Here is a 21,179-nt window from a genome sequence, read left to right on the forward strand (position 1 = left end):
GAGGTAGGGAAAGGTGACATTCAGAATAGTAGTAAATCGATTTTATGATCACTTTAATACTGAGTAATATGATGGGCATCTCCTGTTTTACTAGCATCAGTTTTTAAGGCTGATGCCAAAAATCAGTGCAAAAAGCAAGGCCTCTGTGATGGAAGATCAGCACACAGGAAAAAACTAAGTTTCTCAATGTGTTTTAACCTGACTGTGAAAATATATCAAGCTGTGTTACCTCACAGGGTTATCTAAGTTACTTTGTGGGCTCTCATGTGCTGCTGATACAATATACTTCATGTCAAAAAGTCAAACACACCTTGGGGCTTTTGGAGAGTTGTTTTTTGTTTGTTTTTTTTAAATATAAAAATCATCTCTTCCAAAACAAAAAGTGCAAACTGAAATTACAATCAGCGTATTTTTGACAGCGCAGTAGAACATTAAATTTATAAATATAAATTACAACTAAATATTTGTCTTTAGAATTTTACATAAATTAATACAGTAAACTGCAAATTAAAAAAAGACATCCATAACGGGTTTTTTTGAGAAGCTTTCATCATAAATTCATAATCAGTCCAAAAATCATTCAAAATCAGTTTTGCAAAACTGCCAAAACTGTGTGTGCTATTGGCAAAAGTTGTTTGAGTTGCAAGAATCAGCAGTGGTTTCTCATCTCTCGAGTTCTGCTTCCAAGATTTCTCCCCATGTGTCAGCGTCCATTGGGTACATGCTTTTCTCTGGCAAGCTGAATTGTGAGGGAATGTTGCTGTATTTCCCACTCAGCCATTCTTGCTTCACTTTGCTTTTCCAGTAGTTTCTCAACAATGTAATCTGGTGGAAAAACATACAGTCAGATCTCAGAAAGGAACCAACTTAAATTGCATTCAATATAACTAAGTTTAGCACTAGAAGAGTGCTGCTAGAAAAAGGGTTTGGAACATGCCTTTGGATATCTTGACATTAAGCCCAGGAAGGTGCAATGCTGCCAAGACACAGAATATGCTCCACTTCCAACTTTCCTGTTCCTGCCTCAATTCTTTGGTGCTCAAGATGAAAAACCCGAACCAGGAATTCATCTTACCCCTAAAGAAGAGGCACATTTCACTTTCTGTTTAGGTTGTGACCTTTATCTTTTGTTTGGAGGCTGGCTGGGTTTTTCTCTTCTGCCAGCCTTTTTTGGGCAAGAAAACGTAGACTTGGTGTGTTTGTTGCTTCTCTTTCAAATCCTCTCCAGATAAAAGAGACAATCAGTGCAGGGAGTTCTAGAAATTGCTGTGCAAGGGTAGCAAGATCTATACACTGAAAGGGAAAACACTGTGCAGGGAGCACACGGGGTTCTGCTATCCTCCCCCTGCCAGCCGTATCTGCGGGAACGTGAGCTTTGTCCCATGTTAGGGCTTGTGTATGACGAGGCTCAGCGCTGAGGCTGTGCGGGGCAGCAGGAGGGCTGATGCCGAGCCGGACAGGTTGTGTCCTGGGTGGGAAAAGGGTCAACCTTTCTTTATCTCCCAGTGCATTTCGCCAGATGCCCGTCTGGGGGACGCGCCACCGCGCCACGCTGTCACCGCGGCTGCTCCGCCCGCACCCCTAGCACGGGTGGGACGCGCTGTTGTCCTTTCCTTACACGTTTCTATCGGCCCTCGCTGGTGTCCCTGCCGGTGCTCGGCCGCCGGAGGTGCATTTGTGCATTTACCTTCCAGGAATAGCCGCTCCCGCGGTCGCAGTCGATCTCCCGCTGGCAGACGGCGCGCACGGCCAGGCAGTGGTGCCGCCACAGCCGCTCGCTGCCCTCGATGACGCGGTGCCAGCCCTTGCACGTCACGGACGCGCGGCACAAGCTCTCCACGTCCAGCCCGCTGAAAATGCGGGCGCTGATCTCGGGAGGAAGGGCAGACACGAAGTCACCCGCTCCTCCTCTTCCTCCCTCGGCGCCGTCCATCCCCGCGGCCTCGGGCTGCCGAGGCGTCACCGCGGCCTCTCGGTGCGCGGGCGGCCGCCGCCGGCAGCGCTCTGGGCCGGCCGCCGCCCGCCCGCTGCCATGTCCCGCCGTTCGCTGCCCTCGGGGCGAATCTGGGCACCTTCGGGACCGCGGGGGCGGCGCCGCCGCCGCCCGGCTCGGGGAAGCCGCGCGTCACGGGGCGGCCGCGCGTCATCAGGCGGCGGCGGCGGCTCCTGCCGGCCTCGGCACCTCCTCTGTCCCTGTGCCTGGTCTGGCCGCTCCTGCCGGGCTCGGCACCGCCTCCCTCCCTGTCCCGGCCGCTCCGGCACCCTCCAGGTGAGGCCGGCCCGGCCCCTGAGAGCCGCGGGCCCGACGGCCGCCGCCAGGGCCGGGGTGGTTCGTGCCGCAGCCGAGGGGTTTAAAGGGTGGAAGGGGCGTGGAAAGCTGTGAGGGCAACGAGGATGGTTGGGAGAGTGGAGCATCTGTGGGCTTCGGCTGAGAGGGGACCTCGTTCATGAGTGTAAATATCTGAGCGCCGAGAGGATGGAGCAGGCTGTGCAGGCTGGTGCGGAGCAACAGGGCAAGAGGCAATGGGCAGAAACTGATGCACAAAAATTCCTCCTGGATATAAGGAAGAACTTCTGTACCGTGCAGTGGCCGCACATGGAACAGGTTGCGCAAAGGGGTTGTGGAGTCTCCCTCAGTGGAGATGTTCCAGAACCTTCTGGACACGATCCCGTGTGTTCTGGACCCTTCTGGAGCAGGGAGGGTCATGCACTGCATGACCCACTGTGGTTCCACTGAACCTCACCCAGTGTGGGATTTGGTGGGCCCTGCAGAGCTGAACGGGTGAGGGCAGAGCTTAGCCTTTGGTGTTTCCCTTCATAGGGCGACTGAGAGAAAGTTCAGCTGGTCAGTGTGCCGGCTGTGCAGTGCAGAAAGTTCTGGAAGAGTCGGCAGAGACCCCCCCAGTGCTGCTCTGCAGGGAATGCTGCAGCAATTACACTTGTTTTTCCCTAATTATTTGTGCTGGTGGATAGAGAAGTGGAAAGGCGATGTGTTGAAGGAAAAACAGGTGCAGTTTGGGTGTGCTTTCATTACCTAAAAAGCTTTTTAGATGTAGTGGGTCTGAACGGAGGCTTTTGAAACTAACATGTGAGTATCTAGTGTCACCTCAGTGCTGCAGGCTTGTAGCCTGTAATGAGAACTCGTTGGGAAATGCTTGACTCATTGGACATCTGATCCTGAAAACTGCATCTTAAAATCATTGCCTGGCTTTTAGGATAGGATCACATTTTGGGGAGTTGTGCAGCTTTACCATAAAGCAAATTCTGAGATGTAATTTCAGCTTTCTCGAAGTTTTGTCATGGCAGGAGCCAGTGTAAATTATGTACTTAAACCCCCAAAGACCACAGTCGTGGTCAGCAGTTACTGGAGAGTCTTTTGTTCAGAACCCTTTAGGTGTGAGGTAAAAGGAAGGTGCATTTATTTCCTCTGCGAGTCGATGGTCAGTTTCAAACTGCATTTGTTAATGGCAAACATTCAGACCAACTTTTGTGTTTGAGTCAAAAGTGCCATGTTTTATATTTGTAGTGTGCGAGTAGCTGAAATTGATTTTGTTTTGCCAGAAAAAAGTCAGGAGGCTGATGCAGGAGAAGCACCAACTGCTCATGCTGTTGAGATGTCCTGTATCCCACTGTTGATGGAACCAGCGTGCTCCAGCTCTGAGGCACAGGGAGCTGCAAAAATGAGGAATGAGAATGCTGCCTCCAGGCTTTTGGTGGGTGCTTAAGTTTTTAATCAAGTTTAATATTTGTAAGCATGTGTTGAAAGTTAAGGAGGTGTTGTGTTTTCTGTACAAATGAAATGTCAGCCTTTGCTGCAGTTGAGATCCCTGGGATGGGCTGGCTCAGGAAATTCAAAATGATAGTGCTGTTTTCAGGAAATAATGATTGTGACTCTGGTGTATTTGCATTGTTTTTACAGAGATTTAGAGCCTGGTTGCTTTCTGGAGAAATGAATTGTAGGAGTGCAAGAAAGACCTTTCTGTTTGTGGGATTTGGGGTTTTCTTTCTTGGACAAAGAGGTTTTTTGTTAAACTTGCTCTTTCTATTATATCTATATGTGGAAACTCTAGAGCAAGATGGTGGTAAAGCTCTTCTATGAATCTTTCAGTTTGTAGCCTTTTAGATATTTATTCCAAAGACCTAAGAAGTTTTATTTTATTTTGTTTTTACTGCATGAGGGTTCCTATGGATGTTGTTTTTCTGAGTGGGTGGAAACTGCAAAAAAAAAGTGAAATGTTTGAGCAACGGTCTCCATTCAAAAAGTAGGTGGTTACCCAGACTGCTTCTGGAGGGCAGAACTGAGTACAAACTGTGGTCTAGTTTCCCCCTGCTCTTCTGTAACTGGATAAAGGCACTAAACTGTGAATGTTGTTTCAGGTTCCTCTTTCTGATGATAATGAACAGTCAAAATCTATTCAGAGAAAGAGAGTGCTTCCATCTTGGATGCTGGAGAGAGATCTCCTGGTGCAGAGGGTTTCCAGGCCTGTCATGACAGGAGGTAGGTTTGCAGTGTGATAATGATTGCATTCCATTAAGCATTTCTGTGCTTTGCTGGAATTTTTTAAATCATAATGGTGGTGGTGGGAAGCATTAATTTGCTACTTCTCTTTCCCTGCTCTGTGTGGGGCAGCTGACAAAGGCTGACTTCTGTTGGGTCTTTTGTCATTGTTTGAACTGTTTAAAAAGTCTTTTTTCATAACTGCTGCTGTTTCTCATGCCATGTGCCCAGTGTTCTGCTTTAATGATTTCTAGTGTCAGGATTTCACTGAAAAAGTTGCATTCCAAATGTACCCTTTTTCTTTTTTTTTTTTTAAGGTAGTAGAAAGAAAAAAGGCCAAGGAGGGGGAGAAGGTCACAGTGAGTCATTACAATCAGATGTACAGCAGAAAAAAAGATCAGCTTCTGAAGGAACTATAGAGGATTTTGAAGGTGGAGAGCAAGATCAAGGGAAAAGGAGCTGCCTTTCCATCCCTGGTCCTGCATCTCAGGTAACTTTTTGGCTCAGGGCAGAGCTATGATATCTCAAAAAAGGAGAGTGTAGTTGGCAAAGTCATATTGAAGGTTGGGTCTACAATGTAACTTTTTGTTCTATGTGTTCTGCTGGTGATTAGTTGTTTTGAAATACCAGTCCACTGGATAGCTCTGTAGCAAGGATCATGGAAGCCTCAAAAGATTTGGTTTTCTGCATTTCCTTCAAAGGATCTGGGACTTGGGCCCCAAATGTCCCACAGAAGTACCAGACGTAGAGCTTTGCAGCAAGAGGCAGGAACGCATGGGCCAGAGCACTGCTCCTGGGAGTAGCTGGTGTGTGTAGTTTCCTTTTCTGAGACCCTGTGGGGTGGGTGATGGTGTGATGCTGGTGTAATGCCACTCTGGGCTTTGCCCAAGCCATTGCCATTCTAAGGCAGTTAAATCCTTACTAACAACATCCTGCAAGTGTGAAAAGAGAAGGATCATTGCTAGAGACAAAGCATGTTCTGGTGAGAGCAAACTGAGAGTTTCACTTGTTCCCTTTTAAGTGATCCACTTGGGGAGGTGTTCTTAATGTCTGGCATTAAAATTGCTTGGGTGTGTTCTAGGATCTTATAAAACACTTAAAATGCTTCTGACATGGAAAATTATTGGGGTTTTGGTGTTAAGGTTAATTGAAACAAACTGTGCATGGAGAGCAGGTGGTAGTAGTAGTTTTGGTATAACAGTGGTCCACTAGGTGCATTAATAACAGCTGCTGAGCTGTTTTCTCTTTGCCAGGTTATAAAATGAGCAACTACGTAATGAATTATTCAATTTTGCAATTTGTAACTAGGAAGCCTTACTTAATTTCACCTAACAACTTCATAAATTACTTTAATCTCGAATACAGTGTAAGAAATTGCTTGCTTTCAGGACTTTGCAGGGAAAGTGATGCATTAGGGCAAGCAAGAATAATGACCACAGAGAGCTCTGCAAGACTGTAATTCAGATATTGGAGCCTCAATCACGATCCTGCTGTCGTGTTTCAGGTGATGGAGAAAGTGTTCTGTAGGGAGGGAAGCAGGAATGTCTGAGTTGTCGTAGTTGGCAGCAGCCACCGGAGGGCACCAATAGCGTGTGCTCTCCCTGCCTTTCGGTTTTCCTGGTGTCACTGATCCTAATCCATGGGATCCTTCTGTCCCCTCGTGTGCCGTACAGGCAGGGAGTTGGAATACCGGGTGGAGAACTCACAAGGGGTGCGGGCAAACAACAGCAGTTCGTGCTGTCTTTTTTGCAAAGGAAGGCTTGATTGCTGGGGAATTTGAAAGTTTGACAGGAAAATTTCACAGATTGGCAGAAAGATCTCTGAATGTAGAGTATGAGAACAGGATAGAGATGGAAGCAAGTTTTTGATATAGAAGAATAAAAGTTGTCTAAAGTAAGAATTGCTGAGCCAGTTGTTACTGGACAACTAAGAAAGCAAAGGCTAAGTTGAGTTGGAAGGAGGTTTTATGGCTGGAGCAAAGGATATGTGGACCACAAACAAAAAAGATGTTTTTACCAAGCAGAAATAAGTCTTAAGAAAAACAAAAGACACCATAGGCAAACAAAAAATATGGTTTTACCAAGTAGGAAAAAGGTCTAAGAATTTTCCATTACAAGAAAAACAACTTTAAGCTTAAACTGTAACATACTAACTTGAAGTGATTGGATAGTACTAACCATAATATGATAATGTTAGTAGTTATGATAGGCTACAGGTAATGGTAAGGGTGTTGTGTATGATACTGATTAGTTTTTATGTATTAAGATGCTCAGCAAAGAAAACTGTCTAATGCATGGTAACCAGAACTAACTTGGCTTCAGGCATGCCTTTAAGCTGTAGCTGGCAGCTTTAGGCTGGGCTCTGTATGCCCACGACTGCTGTAACTTTCTCTATGCAATAAACAGCATTTTTAAGAGCTGCCTGTTGTCCCACACCTCTCATTTCAGGCTCTTACAGCTTATGTCTTAAGTTGCAGTCGACTGCTGAGCTGTATTTTGGGAGTTGTCTTTGTCTCCTAGTTGAGTCACTGAATCTCCTTCTGTCAGGATCATCTGATACTAATGCTGACTTTGCCCTCTCTTGGTCACATTGCTGCTCAAATGTAATCTGGTTTAAGATAACATTTTATGAGACTTGCATTGAAGGAGCAAAATCAAATAGGAAATCACTGGCTGGTTTTCAAGCTCTGCCAAACACACCTGTGTAAACTAAGTATAAATTTACTGGAGGGGAAACATAGGTAATCCTTAAAAAGCAGAAACCTTTGAATAGTTCTATGATGTATCAAAGTAGCTCAGCCTTGAATGTAGATCTGCTTCCAGGTAATGTCTCAGTTGTCAGGACAGTGCTCTTTTCTCAGTTGTGTACCTCATTCTTTTTCTAAAAAACACATTTCTTATTTTAAATGTACATTTTTTCCAAAATTTAAAATGCAGCTGTCTAATGGTAAGAAGGTAAGTCTGTGACAGACTGCTGTGATTTAGAGTCATGAGCTGAAGCATTTAAGATGTATCAATGTGGGATTAACCTCAGGGTATGTACCCTGAGTCCCCATATATCTTCCATAGAGATAAGTACATATATACTCCATATGTCTTGGTGCTTAAATTATTAAGAAATTCATTAAATTATTAAGTAATTCCTCAATCGTTTAAATTGATTCTTAGGAGTCTCCATTCTTCTACAGTCTACGGCATCTTCACCTGTAAAACCCCCATTAATTTTTCAGGAGCAGTATTTTTAATTGTAAGTTAATTTAAACTAGTTCTTGAGCTGTTCACAAACTGAGGTGGTGGGAGAAGAGGTCGTGTTGTGAGGGAACCACAGCTGAGGAAGGAAGCTGTAGGATAAGTTTTTCTTTCAGACTCTGTGCTCTCTGGGTGTTTTCTGAGCTTGAGGTTTTTGTTCAGCAGCTGTGTTTAGAAGTGAACTTGAGTTTGGGAAGTAGAATAGAAGATTTATAAAGTCTAGACCAACAATCTTCCAAGGTCCTTCCGAACCCAGGCTGTTCTGTGGCTGATTTTTAAAGCAGGGATGATGAGGCAATTTTACTTCAGAGCTTTTAATTCTGAGGAGTGTAAATTTTCAGGTTCTTCAAAATGTAACCTTGTTCCACAGAATACATCTGGATTTCCTCTTGAGACTACCATGAGAGATATGGAAGGAAGTGACAAGACTGGAACAAAAAACCCTGGAAGTTCTCTGGAGAAAAATGATAGGCAGCTGCATAGCAAATGGTCCAAAAGAGTAGGTCAGGTCTCCAGTAAAGACAATAGAATTGAGGAAACAGAAAACAAAGAGCAGATTACTGGTTCTGCAAGCCAACAAGCACACGGGGGCAGGACTTCCCAATGCTTTGGTGCCCAGGAAGGGACTCTTGAGCCTGATGCACATCTGGACTTCAACACTGAGATTTCTGATTCAGCCAGAAGTGCAGATGCTTCAGAAAGCTCCAGACAGATGCAGCGTAAGAGGACACCTTGCATGTATGGAAGTGGCTGTTACAGGTAAAGCAAAATTAAAACTAGCTTGGGCTAGCTTGTTATTTAGAAGTAATGTATTAGCTATGGAAGAGAAAACTGTGGAGTTGTTACAGGCTTTGATTTGGGAAAAAAATCTTTTGGTGAGCAGGGGACTGATGAGAAACAAATAGCAGGACACTAATTTTAGCAGGATAAGAGGAGGAGCTGGGATGTCTTGCTAACTCCTAATACAACCCAAACAAGGGATGAAGTATTGAGCAAATTCAAAGATGAAGTGTTGCAGGAAATAACAGATAAAAGTCCATTATAAAAGGAAAAGAAATAAAAGACCTGTGTGTACAATACAAAGTATTAGCAGGGTGAAGAGATGTAAAAGGTTCAAATGCCCAACACAAACCCTGTAGGTTTGTTTTAGTAGCAGGTGAGACTTATATGGAAGATTATTGTGTTCATTGAAGTTACTGCCTGCTTTGTGATCTGAATGTTTAAAATACAGGAATCCTAACCCAGGAAAGAGCAGATCCTGTGACTTTTTAAATCTTCCCCCAAGGGGCTTCAGCAATAATAAAAACTGTGAGTTTGATTAGGAGCCAAACAAGCAGAAGTGACCGAGTTCCTGTTTGTTTGGTGGGCCTGATGCTGAGATAACTGTGCATATCAAAATTGTAGAGCTCTTGTGTTCATGAGCACATCACCTGTCGGTTTCCATGTAACTTTGACATATCTCATTTTTCCCCTTAATGACAAAAGCATGTCTTATTAGACAGTTCTGTTGATCCAGAAGTACAAATGCAGCCTCTGGTTTGCTCCAGCTACTTTGAATTTTGCTGAGACAAGTTTTGCCCTGTATGGGTGTTAAGGAAATTTAATACTCAATTTCTACTTGAGGATGATTGCATGGATTCTGAGGAAGTTTTAAAGTTTTGTTTGAATAGTTTTTGTTCACATAGTTTCCTGCATCATGAAGTGTGAGTGCACAAATTTAGAGTTTTTGTGAAAGCAAAGCTGCAGTAACTGTGTCGGTATGTTCATATGAAGGCAAGGTCATAAAACATCCTTATAAAATGGGCTTTTATTTGGTTAATTTTTATGCAAATAAACCCTAAAGATTTTGTTTTGATCAAATGAATGAACACATAGCTGTGCACTGAGGTTTTGTTGTGAACCAGTTTGGAGTGCAACTTACAGTGTGATAGATGTGCTCTTGTAACTCAAATGTCTTATGTCTACAAATAAATATTAAAAAAACCCTAACAAAACCTTGAAGGAAGAAGCCTTAGGATTCTTCTGAAAAAAGAGAAGATGTTTGCTTATTAGCTCTGCTCTTCTCTGCTTTGTTTTATTTTGTGGGGTATTGTTGCACTACACATAGAATAAGTATAAATTAGCCAGGTGAATCTAAGATAAAATAGGATGTTTCTACTGAGCATCTGAGGTAGGACATGTTCAAGAGATAGGACATGTTTGAGGTGTTCCACAGGTAATGTATCATTTGAGGAGCATCATCTACTGGCCAAAAGACTCCTGAAGCCCAGTGACAAGGACCTGAACATCACAACTCTTTTGCTGCTCTTCCTCCTTTCTCCCATACTTCTTTCTCTTTTTTTTCTCCTCTCCTTCAATAATGGCTGTTTGATGTTGTCCAAGGAGGTCTCGAAGTGATGTTTTAAGAAGGAAATGAATATCTCTTAAAATTCAATAAATCTGTTAATTAACAGCTATTAGCCCTTCTTTCCTTAGCAACTATGATGCTATATGTATCTTGATGTAGGAATAAGGATTAAAATCAATTCAAAGAACATATTCCTTTCAGAAGATAAATTGTATTTCATGTAACTGAGAATTCTTGCTATTAGTGCAAGTATGTTAGCTCTGTGCATTAAGAAAACAAAGCACATGGCCTCTAAATGATTTGGTTTCATCCCATTTATTTTTAATGGGGAGAAAAGTAGGCAGCCAGTCTGACTTTGTCACAACAAGTGATGTTTCGTGAGAAATTTTTATGGAATAAAAGACTGCAACCTTGCAGTAGTTTCTAGTGAAACATTATTCAATTATCCTCCAATTTGCAGAAGCAACAAAAGACCAGGACAAGAAGTCAATCAAGTAGGTTCGAGGGATTCTGGACCTTGGATAAGTGGTTTATAGAAGAGTTTATCTGTAGCTTGTTTGTGGATTTTCCTGACTGAAAGGTATCTGGCAAGTGGAGATTTAAAGAATTAATATTAAGTATCTGGTATTTTTCAAATGCCAGGAGGAGGCATGAATGGCCAGCGGAGCTCACAGTGTTTAAGTCATCATTTTGTAAAAGCTGTAAGAAATGCTCTTCTGTTATAGTAGCAGTTGAAATGCTAAATGAATATTGGCTGTCCTCGATGAAGTTCAGAAGAGATACTTGTGAATTTAAAGGAGTTTCTCTGCTCAGTGAGGAAGCTGCTGTGTATGGAGGTGGCTGCACACACGTGCTGGGTGTGTTCCATACTTGTTTTTAAGTGCAGCTGTAGCAAGTCTAAGTTAAAGCACTAAGTGCTCTGGAGCTGAAAGTTGTTATGCTTGAGGCAGGCAATTCACTTCTGTAATTTGCACAAACACACTAGAGCTTATGTAGTCTGGGAATAATTGAAAGTATTTTGTAGGTGTCTTTTGGAAAATAATTTATTTAAAAATATCACATTTCTTGCTTCTCAATATCATGCTTAGAAAAAAGGTCTCTAAGAAATTATAGGGAAAAAGTAGTTTTTGCTACTAGTATGTTAATTTTGATGTAATTTTTTGTAGCATGTTTTGATCTGTCGCATGAATTTCTCTTGAAGTCAGAATTTGTTTCTCTGTATTCTTTTTAACTCCACTTACAACAGTTCTAGAAAGAAGAAAACTCTTCTTTGAGTGATGTTTATGACTGCCTGGTCTTGAGTGGTGCGTGTACAAAGCTCTTGCCTGGAAGTGGTAGAAATGTTCTTTCAGTGATGCATAAATTTTTGTTCCCTACTTGTTCACCTCGGATTCAAGTGTTGTAGAGAAAGGAGTTGTGGGTGATGGTCTCGTGCTGTCCTCACCAACACTGGTGTGACTTAGCCACACTGGAGTTCTTAATGTCTTATGGTACAAGTTCATCTCAGCATGCTCATTTGTAATTCACATAAAACCTTCTCTGTGTGTGTTGGAGGTCTGAAAATTAAAGCTGAGGGGAAATAGGAAAATTCCTGGTTTAACCTCAGTTGCAGCAGGTGCTAAGACAAAATTCCTTCTGCTACCCTGAAAGTAGGTCGTACATTCTGCATCAAGTTAAATGTTAAAAGCTCCTCTTCATGTCACCACAGAAAAATGAGCTGTCAATGATGTTTTGTATGTCCCCTTCTCGAGTTGACATGGAACAGTCAGTTTTGGTGTATATTTGTCTTCTGCAGGAAGAATCCCGTTCACTTCCAGCAGTTCAGCCATCCTGGTGATGATGACTATGGTGACGTGGAGGTGGTGGCTCAGGGTGACAATGACAGCCGGCCTGAGTGTCCCTACGGCACGGCTTGTTACAGGTGAGGAACGCTGTGCAGGGTGGCCTTGCTTGTTCAGAGGTTAAGAATGTTCCCCCCTGCAGGGGCAGAATGCCAGCAGAATAATGATTGATTCTTGGTGTTAACTTTGTAGCCTTCCAAAATTTACTGTGGTCAGACTGCTACCCTTAAAGCACCCAAGTCTCTGCACGTTTTTGACGTTGACACAGTAAAAATCATTATTTTGGTAGTTATATCAGCTGTCAGAGATGAAAAATATTCAAAGACCCTATTCAGAGATCAACACTATCTCTTTTCAACATTCAGTAAATTGTTCTTTTATAGAAATAGCTTATTGTTACATGTTGTTCTTGATCTGTAACTTTTAGTTTAAATTTTGATAATATACTTGTTGGGGTTTTGTATAAAAACTATTTTAATCAGTACTTGATTTGTTACAAAGTGTAATTGAGGTAACAGCAGTCCACTTTATGGCTGACTGCAGTTTCTTTTAAACACTGTTGATTTTCTTCAAAATATTGTTGCATTCCATTTGTTTTTCAGTATCTAGTTTTTATATTGTATCTATTTTTATATTTTATATTTCAGTATCTATTTTTATATTTTATATTTATATTATATTTATATTTGTCCACTGTGACCATTATTCAGTCAGCATATTTAGCTGACTGAATAATGGTCACAGTGGACAAAAAGATGTATTTTGAGGCAATGGCATTTCTGTGGGAGCATACTGAAGCTGGTGGCTGCTGTTAAAGATTGTTTCTGCACAGAAACATTTTCTCCTGGAGAGTGTGGTTGTGCTAAAAAGCGTGGGCTCTGTGAAATGTAACAAAATGAGGACAGCTCTTAGGAAAACACCTTGGTGATACTCAGCTACTGCAGGAAAAGTGGCTCTCTTGAAATCACCTGTGAGATGAATTTCCCATCTCAGGCTGAGCAACACAGGCTTATATCAGCAATGAAATTGTCAACAGACTGTTCAGGACTGCAAAGGATGCTTTATCTAAACCCCAGACTCTCCTTCCAGATAAGACAACCTCTGTGTTGCAGTAGTTGATAATTTCTTCATCTGTGTTTCATTCTTTGGGGATAGAGGAGTGGAGGCACCCATGAAAAACTGATCATTCTTTTGACAAAGATGTAATATGAACAGGTTTTGTGTTGATTTTGTTGTCCTTATCTGTTGGCTATGACTTGACTGATCTAAATGCTGTGCCTTGAAAATTATCCATAAAATACCAGGGAATTTTGCACTTTTTAAAAGTGGAACAAGGTGATGGAATCAAGCTTTCACTGTTTTCTTTTTTTGCAGGAAGAACCCCCAGCACAAGTTGGAATACAAGCACAGTGCACCTCCAGGTGGGCCAATTTGTTCAATATTACAGAATCACAGAATATTCTGAATTGAAAGGGACCAACAAGGACCATCAAGTCCATCTCAATAAAATGCTTTAATCTCCCTTTAGGGAATAAAGTTGCATTGATAGCTCCCTCTGTATTAGGATTTTTTTCTGGGATTTTTTAAAATAAGAAATTCTCAGGTAAGATACAATTTTAAAGTATTCTGATGCACTAAACAAAATACTGCAACAATATCTGTCATCTTTTTGTGTTGGTTTTTGTTTTTAACCAGTGATTTTCTTACTGTGAGAACTAATTTTTGCATATCTGTTCTCTTGAGGCCTGGAGGGAATATAACTAAAACTGAATTTGAGTTCCTAATGTAACACTTTGTGATCTTTTTATATTCCAGTAACTTGATTTGGTGAAAAAACAATATCTGTTTTTATTTTGTCTGCTCTTAAAGAATTGAAAGAGATAGGTTTTATCATTCTGGGGTGCTTTGTCTTGATTATTGGATTGGAGTTTTTCCACATGAAATCCCAATGCAATAAACAGTAGTTTAGAGCAGAACACTTATGAAAATGTTATGATAATGCATTTTACTTTGAAGATTCAGGGCTATGACATTATTAAGAAAGAATAGCATTTGTGGAAACAGTGGTGTAATTTAAATGCCTTAAATATTCCAATTTCCTGCTTAAAAACCCTCAATCAGAATTGATGACATTTGTCCACAGATGGCAGGGGAAATAACTTGAAGAACAGTTTATCTAGGTAATCTCTTGGGAATGATTCAAGACAAAAACAATCTTTTTTGAGACAGCAGAGTAGCTTTTATACCTGTAAGTACAGCGCAACCATTTCAGCATTTGTTTAATAAGTTGATTTTCTGTTGTAGCAGCTCTAAGAATAAACCTTTATGGCAGGTTCGCTCTGTCCTGACTGACAATTTCCTTTCTTTAGTAACTGGGAGTGGAACACAGCGACAAACTTCAAGAAATGGTGAGTGTATTCTGAAGTTCTGAGAGGGCACATCAACCTGCAACACAGCTGGTCTGCTGTGGCTCTTTTGGCATTTAATAGTGCTAGAGATGCTGGATAATACTCAGCTGAGGAGAAAGTAGTCTTTATTTTAGTAAAATCCTTCCTGTTTTCTTACAAGTAATAGTGCTTCAGTTGAATGGAACTGCTGCATTTTGAGTGGGAATGGGAACTGGCTTGCTTTCTTTGAGATCACCAAGGAGTGGCTGGGAACTTCCTCGAGAAATCTTCAAAATAAATCTGCTTTCTACAGAGGCCATCATACCATGTCCTGCAGGGTCAGACAGACAGGAAGGGCTCCTTGAACCTTTATTTTGTCATATTTGGCACAACTGCACCCTTAGACACAGCAGGATTAAATTCCCTACAAGTATATTTAAATTGCACCAGCCAAGAGAAGAGGGGAGCCCTCCACATGACAGTTCACATGTTTAGCTTTTAAGGCTTATTGCTGCCAGAACTGCCTGTAGTGAATGTTGGGAAAAGTAATCTGAGGCAAATTACTGGGAAGTACTTGTAGGGAAGGAACTGAAAAAAAAGTCAGAGTTGTGCTGTCCTTAAATTGTCACTACTGAGTGACTTCTCAAGGTTGTTGCTGCTGGGATGAATAACACCCTGTAACCATGGAATATGCAGGATTCTCCTACATACTTTTGTGTTGGTTTCCCAGCAAGCTGATCAGCTCACTTCAAAACAGAACACTTTGGAAGGAGCAATCAGCAAGGCTTTTTTCCCCACATCAAGGAGATACTTTCATAGAAAGCATCAAGGTCATCTTTATAGATATGCTACAAGAGAAAAGGCAAAATTGAGCTTAATTATCAGTTTTAGGGGCTGCAGGGCTTAATTAAACTACAGTGGAAAGCAGTGGAGAGGAAAGGCATAAAAGGAATTGCATCACTCACTGCTAAAACCAAAGCATTGATGTATGGGGAGGGAGAATATAGTATGCAACTCCTACATTTGTAGGAAGAATATGAAAGTCACCAGTACTTTGCCAGAATTCCTACTTCTATTGTAAAATACCACTCAAGTCCTGTGAGAGTGACAAAGGGCTTTTCTTTCATAGGCAGCTCTTGGGTTTATTATTCTCGTAACCTTGGTCTGAGAAGGGGGATTTTGTTCTTATTTTATTCAGCGTCTTCATTTTGACCCCTCCCATCCAAGACATAATTAATTCTGCAAGGACTACAATCTGTGATTCTGCTAAGAAATTCTGCCTGTTATGGGCCAACACAGTGTCTTGGTTTGAGACAAATTGGGAGGAAACATCCCAAAATGAACGTGGCCTCCCAATTATGGCATGGTTAATCACCTCTGATAGAGGCTGTAGTCTGGCTACATGTGAGATACTGGTGGTGGTGTTTATGCCTGGAGCTCTGAGGTTTCAAGAGTTTGCTGAAAAGTGCTTATGGCTAATTTAAAGAATTAGGATTTGGGCTGTGGTCTGTAGCTAGAGAAGAAATACATATTCATAGTTTCATATAAAACATATGACCACTGCTCAGAGATAAGTTAGCTAAACTGATATTGTTGAGTGGTTATTTCTAGATAAGGTAAGAATGCGAAAATGGGAGGGTGAGAGGAAGAGGAATGAACATGATTTTACTCAGAGATGTGATTTAAGGACAGAATAAGATATAACTGGAATATTAACAGGCCATGGCCAGTTAGGAATTTTGGACATTCAGGAGAAGAGGTGTCACAGTTGTTGAGAGCAAGGCTTAAACACACCTGCCAGAATGCATTTCTAAAGGAGATGCCCTTCAGAAGGGAAACACAGACTATCCAGCAAGAAGGTAAGTGGAGAACATAGGAGATGAGTGATCTAGAGATTTCCTTCTCTCATGTGAAGGTCAGGAAAGAAATGAGTGGGAATGAAAAGTCATATCAGCTTTCAAAGACTAAGAATATAAAGGATGGATGGATGGAGGATGGAGGCAGAAAATCCAGTGTCAGAGTAGCCATCTAGCAATAACCAGAGGCTTAACTGGAAGATAGATGTGTTGCTTAGGTGATTCTTTCTCTTGAGAACTTTAACTGTGTGGGCTCTGGGAGGGACCATGAGCTCTACATTTATTGTTCATGAATACATGAAGAAGACATTTTTGTCCCTACAGGAAAAAGGGCTGTGAAGAAAGACGGTGTCAATGATGGGGCAGATAATGAATATGACCTCAGTGACAGCTTTATAGATGATGAAGAGGAGGAGGAGTGTGAACCTACTGATGAAGACTCGGACTGGGAACCAAGTTCAGAAGAAAAGGATAACGAAGATGTTGAGACGCTTGTGCAAGAAGCACGTAGATTTGTTAGGGTCAAAAAATAGCTGCGCAGAACAGCTTTATGAATGTCCAGTGTGGTTGTGGTAAAACATGGTTGCACAAAGGAGAGGAATTGTTGGAACTTTTTTTTCTCCGTGATATAGGCACTACAGGAAGATAACAATGGGGGTGAGGGGATTCTGCAATGCCTTTCTTGTCCATATGTATTATTTTGGGGCTGGTGTGGTTTGTTTTATTCAGTCATGGACCCAGAGGAGAGAGCTCTGAACATTTTTTGGTTTTTTTTCTTTTTTTCTCTTTTTTTTTTCTTTTTTTTTTTGTAATGCCATTGGGATTTCATATTTTGAAATACATTTTAAAGGTTGTTAAAACTTCATCTTCCTGTGCTTGAAAGAAGTATTGGCAGTAGGAAAGCCTAAGCCATTTCTGTTGTTGAGTTAGTGCAGTTTTAAATTTCATTATTCTGCTCTCATCTTTCCCAGGCGTTGTTTTGTTGGTTCTCTTCAGGTACAGTAGTTAAATACAGGTTGTCTAAATCACTTGGGAACAGGATCTCAGTGTATTGAACCACTTGCTTGGCTCAACAACAATTATAGTGTTATTTGCTCTAATTACAACAGTACCTCTTTCTGTGTACATCACTGGAATTGTGTCCAATTCTCAGCAAAGTCTTGATGACTGTATTTTTGCACAATTAAACTTGTAACATACAGTGGGAAAAGCATGCAGCCGTGTCTGTGATTTCTAAAGATGTTGGAAGATCTTCCCTCCAGTGTGTTCACTCCCTTGAGCTTCCTGGAAAGCAAGTTAAAAGGTTTTACTATATTTTGGGACAGATGTCTGGAGCCCTGTGAATTTGGCACCTTTTTTGGTTAAAGTCATGAAGTTCTGTTCTTTTTCTCCAAGTCCAGGGATTTAGTAAGGTCTTGGGTGAACAACAGTCTGTGTCAATTAGTGGAATTCCTCTGGAATTTATGGTTCCTTCCATTGCTTCTTTCACCTGTCAGTGTCTGGCTTTGTCTACAAGCAGGCCCACAGATCTATAAAGACACATCCCTCTTGTTCCTTTTGTTATGGTGCTACGTGTGTTGTGTGCTGTCATTCCTGTTTGTTGTCGTTTACACGTTGTAAATGAACTGCAGAGCACGTGCTGCATTGTATCGTGGTTTCTTGTGTTGCTGTTGTAGCATATGGCACAGTATTGCATTGTATTTTGCATTGTGTGCATTGTAGGGCTTTGCCTTTATTGTCTTGTGTTCATCATACCCTGGAGGAGCCAGTTCTTTGCCACACCACAGGATCCCTTTAATGTTCTGCTCTACAGAAGGTCCTCCCCGTGCCACCCTCAGGAGCCCACAGTTCTTCACAGTGCCACCACTCAGGAGCCATTTAGCCTGCAGCCCCACAGAAACCCTTCTCCTTGACCCTCAGGATGCATTTGCCATGAGGCCCAGCTCTTTTTGGAGTCTTACATTGAATTATCTTGGATTCCTTCACCACTCTGCCATCTAACTCTTACTGGAGTTGCTAATCACAACCTCACAGAGGAGTGCTTGACTGCATGTTGCTTACTGAGTTATTTTTGGGGGAGTGTCACCACATGGCCCTGGAGGGGTTCTTCACACCTTTTTGGTGATTTTTTTAGTGATTTCCCATTTGGCTTTTTCAGAAGCTTGCCCCTTTCTTGGGGACATTTCACCCTGTGGCTTTTTTGTTGATTTCTACAGTGCCTGACATAGATTGGATTACTTTACAGAGCCATCCTGGAACAGTGCATCACCCCTGGCTCTTTCAGAGTGCTGTGTGCCCTGATCCTGTTGCTTTGCCTCAACCTGCTTCCTGTGATTGCTTTACATGTGTCACCTTCCACATTTTTTCTCCTGGAATCAGCAGATGAGCAGGTAGAGTTTCCATGGAGCTTTGATGATCCTTTTTAGCTCAGGGATGCCTTTTTCCAGGAAGTGTTAAAATCTTAGTGTTTTCTGTCACTTAAGTGTTGGTTTTGAAGGAGGTGAGTTTACACTTGGAGCAACTTTGTGCTCAGTAATGTTTCTTACTATCTGTGATTATTTGATGGTTTTTATGCAGGGATTTGTTCCACATTCTTTTGTTCTGGTTGATGAAGGTCACTTTAGAAGCTGCAGGAGTTCCTGCCTCTTCAGTGGTTTTGAGGAACAGCTGAGGGAGCTGGGTGTGTTTAGCCTGGAGCAGATGTGGCTCAGGGGTGACATTATCACTCTCTACCTGAAAGGAGGTTGTTGCCAGGTGGGGGTTAGTCTCTTCTTCCAGGGAACAGGACAAGAGGACATAGTCTTAAGCTGAACATTAGGAGAATTCCTTCACAGAAAGGGTGGTTAGACATTGGAATGGGGGTGCTGAGTCACTGTCTCTGGGGGTGTTTAAGGAAAGACTGACACTCAGAGCCGTGGTCTATGTGATGTGGTGGTGTTTGGCCAAAAGATCTCAGAGGTCTTTTCCAACCTAATTGAGTCTGATTTAGGGTGGCAATGTGTGTTACAGTGCAGCCTGTAGGACAGGATCCTAACAGAATGTGTGAGAGAGCAAGATCTTGGTGAGTCTGAGAGACAAGTGTCTTATCTTGCCTTAATTCTGCTTTTTTCTGCTCAATGGTGGGTGTTTCTCTGCATAGGTGGTACAGAGCATTTGGAAAGGGGACAGCCCAAGCCAGCACAGGGAGAGGGAGAATGCAGACACGACAAACGTTGGATAAGTGCCTGGGTACCGAGCTGTCAAAAGCTGAAGCCTCTGTTGCTACATGTTGGAGTCATGGGAATCCTGGGAATACCTGGGTGAGGCCATTCCCGAGGCTGATGTAGTTTGTGGTGACGCTGTGCTGCAGAGGCAGCAGCTGGAGGGTGCTGTTGCCACAGGAGAGGCTCAAAGGAGAAGAAGGATCATAGCAAAGTCTTGGCTCCTGAATGAGTCAGTCGGTCTTCAGGGAAATTTTCTGTGCTGGCTGCTTTGATGTACGCTGGCCTGGGATCTTGCAGATCACCCCCCTTTTGCAGAGGGATGATTGCTTTAATGACACAGCCTTTGTTTTCTTAGAATAGCTGTTTATTCTTCCCCATATGCTCTTTTAGCTGTTTTGGGTCACCATGTTAGCTTCAAGGTACACCTGGGTTTATGTTTTTCAGTGTGAAGGAGCAGAGACTGCATTTTACCCTCAAGTTATCCCTGGAGAAGCTGCTCTTGAAGGAAGTGAGCCTATGGTTTTGGAGCTGTGCTGCAGGAGGACAGCTGAACAGTGATCTGGTGTGGTAGCACCCCAGTTTTGCATTTGGCAGTAAAAATTGGAGCTAGCCACAACCCAGGCATGCTAACATCTGGCCGATTCACTGCATGGTTATCTAAACGCTGCCAAAAGCTCTCAGGAGAAGGCCTCACTCCCACCCACTCCTCATCCATGACACGTCCCACGATTCTTGCAGGATAGAGCCCTTATTGCAGCTGTTCCCCTAGAGCTTCTAGTGGGCAGCTGGTGGCCACAGAGGTCTTGCTGGAGTTTCTCCTGCCTTCCAGTAGGCAGGAGTTGTGCTGGAAAAGCCTGCTTCCCAGCTTGTGCTTGTCTTTCTCTGTTTATGCACAGCTCTTACAAGCAGAGCTCCAGGTCAGTGTATCCATATTCAATTCCCTCTCTAAGTGCTGTCCTTCAGTGAGTTGTGTGGGTACAAAAAGGCCTTTTTGTTCTTTTCTTCCCTGCACGGCTCACTAAGCCCTAGGGAATGTGGGGTCTGCTCCTCTCCCTCAGACCCTGCCCTTCCTGAGGGAGCCACTTGGGTCACTGCCTGTTCCTACTGCCTGCACACTTCAGGAGCATTCAGAGTGGTTTTTAAGTGACTTTTGGTCCCCATGCAAGTTCCCAGGCCTCTGCTTGCTGGAGCCCAGTTTGGGAGCAGCTGCTGTCTCTGAAGTGCCCTGTTTGGGCTGTTTTGGATGGTTGGTGCAGTCACAGCCTAATGGAAACGTGACTGCTCCGTGCTCGGATCAGGGAACAGAACTGTCACCCTTCCTCAGTGGGAATCCCCCTCTCTCTCTGGATGCTGCTCACAACAAAGGCAGTTGAGGGCAAAGCATGGCTTCTCCTGCCCTATCCAGAGGTTCAGGCAACAACACTGCCTTTGCTGCTGGGAGGACCTCAATGTGTCAAAAATACAGCGGTCCCAAAACCTAAACCCTCCACAGGGGCTGTGGAGGATGCTGCTTGGGTACCCTTGGCAGGCACAGGGATGAGAACAGTGGTTAGGCCAGACCACAAGGGCTCTCTTGGAGCTCTCAGAGTGATTTCCAGAGTTCTAAAGCAATTCTTTGCCCCAGATTTTGTTCAGTACTGTATTTCTTGGTGGAAGTTGAAGGCTTTTTTATTAACTCAGCCTTAGATGGATTTCCCTCGTGTGGAAATTGTCAGTTTACTTTGTTGCACCAAAACCATGTAGAAACAGGTGGAAGGAGTATCAGCACACTCTAATAACCAGTAGTAAAGCTAGCTAGT

General features: G+C 42.7%; 2 protein-coding genes across 6 annotated transcripts; one reads left to right on the forward strand and one right to left on the reverse strand.

Moving 5' to 3' along the window:
- Window positions 1–102: 102 nt before the first annotated feature.
- On the reverse strand, window positions 103–2,119 carry FBXO48 (F-box protein 48; the record flags this gene model as incomplete). Its single annotated transcript, XM_063391648.1, has 2 exons — window positions 103–825; window positions 1,688–2,119. Coding segments are annotated over 2 exons (594 nt in total), but the record flags the coding sequence as incomplete, so codon positions are not given.
- APLF (aprataxin and PNKP like factor) lies at window positions 2,119–18,303 on the forward strand. Of its 5 annotated transcripts, none has more exons than XM_063391641.1 (9): window positions 2,119–2,269; window positions 3,562–3,713; window positions 4,378–4,498; window positions 4,816–4,988; window positions 8,117–8,505; window positions 11,889–12,014; window positions 13,309–13,355; window positions 14,304–14,342; window positions 16,502–18,301. In XM_063391641.1, the coding sequence occupies exons 2-9, from the start codon at window positions 3,615–3,617 to the stop codon at window positions 16,708–16,710; spliced, it is 1,203 nt and encodes a 400-aa protein (XP_063247711.1). In that variant the 5' UTR covers window positions 2,119–2,269; window positions 3,562–3,614; the 3' UTR covers window positions 16,711–18,301. The 5 variants fall into 5 exon arrangements, with proteins under 5 accessions (XP_063247711.1, XP_063247710.1, XP_063247708.1 ...); XM_063391638.1 differs by lacking the exon at window positions 2,119–2,269 and adding an exon at window positions 2,296–3,008 and having other exon boundaries at window positions 16,502–18,303; XM_063391639.1 differs by lacking the exon at window positions 2,119–2,269 and adding an exon at window positions 2,298–2,453 and having other exon boundaries at window positions 16,502–18,303.
- Window positions 18,304–21,179: the final 2,876 nt, after the last annotated feature.

This window comes from Prinia subflava, chromosome 2, assembly GCF_021018805.1.
Source record: "Prinia subflava isolate CZ2003 ecotype Zambia chromosome 2, Cam_Psub_1.2, whole genome shotgun sequence".
Lineage (NCBI taxonomy): Eukaryota > Metazoa > Chordata > Aves > Passeriformes > Cisticolidae > Prinia > Prinia subflava.

What these genes read in the sequence shown, in the direction of transcription:
- APLF (XM_063391637.1), top strand. Translation starts at nt 3,510, where the DNA reads ATGTTTTATATTTGTAGTGTGCGAGTAGCTGAAATTGATTTTGTTTTG. An exon ending in ATGCTGCCTCCAGGCTTTTG is followed by an intron (nt 3,714 to 4,377) that starts GTGGGTGCTTAA and finishes ATGTTGTTTCAG; the next exon opens with GTTCCTCTTTCTGATGATAA. An exon ending in CAAGCACAGTGCACCTCCAG is followed by an intron (nt 13,356 to 14,303) that starts GTGGGCCAATTT and finishes TCCTTTCTTTAG; the next exon opens with TAACTGGGAGTGGAACACAG.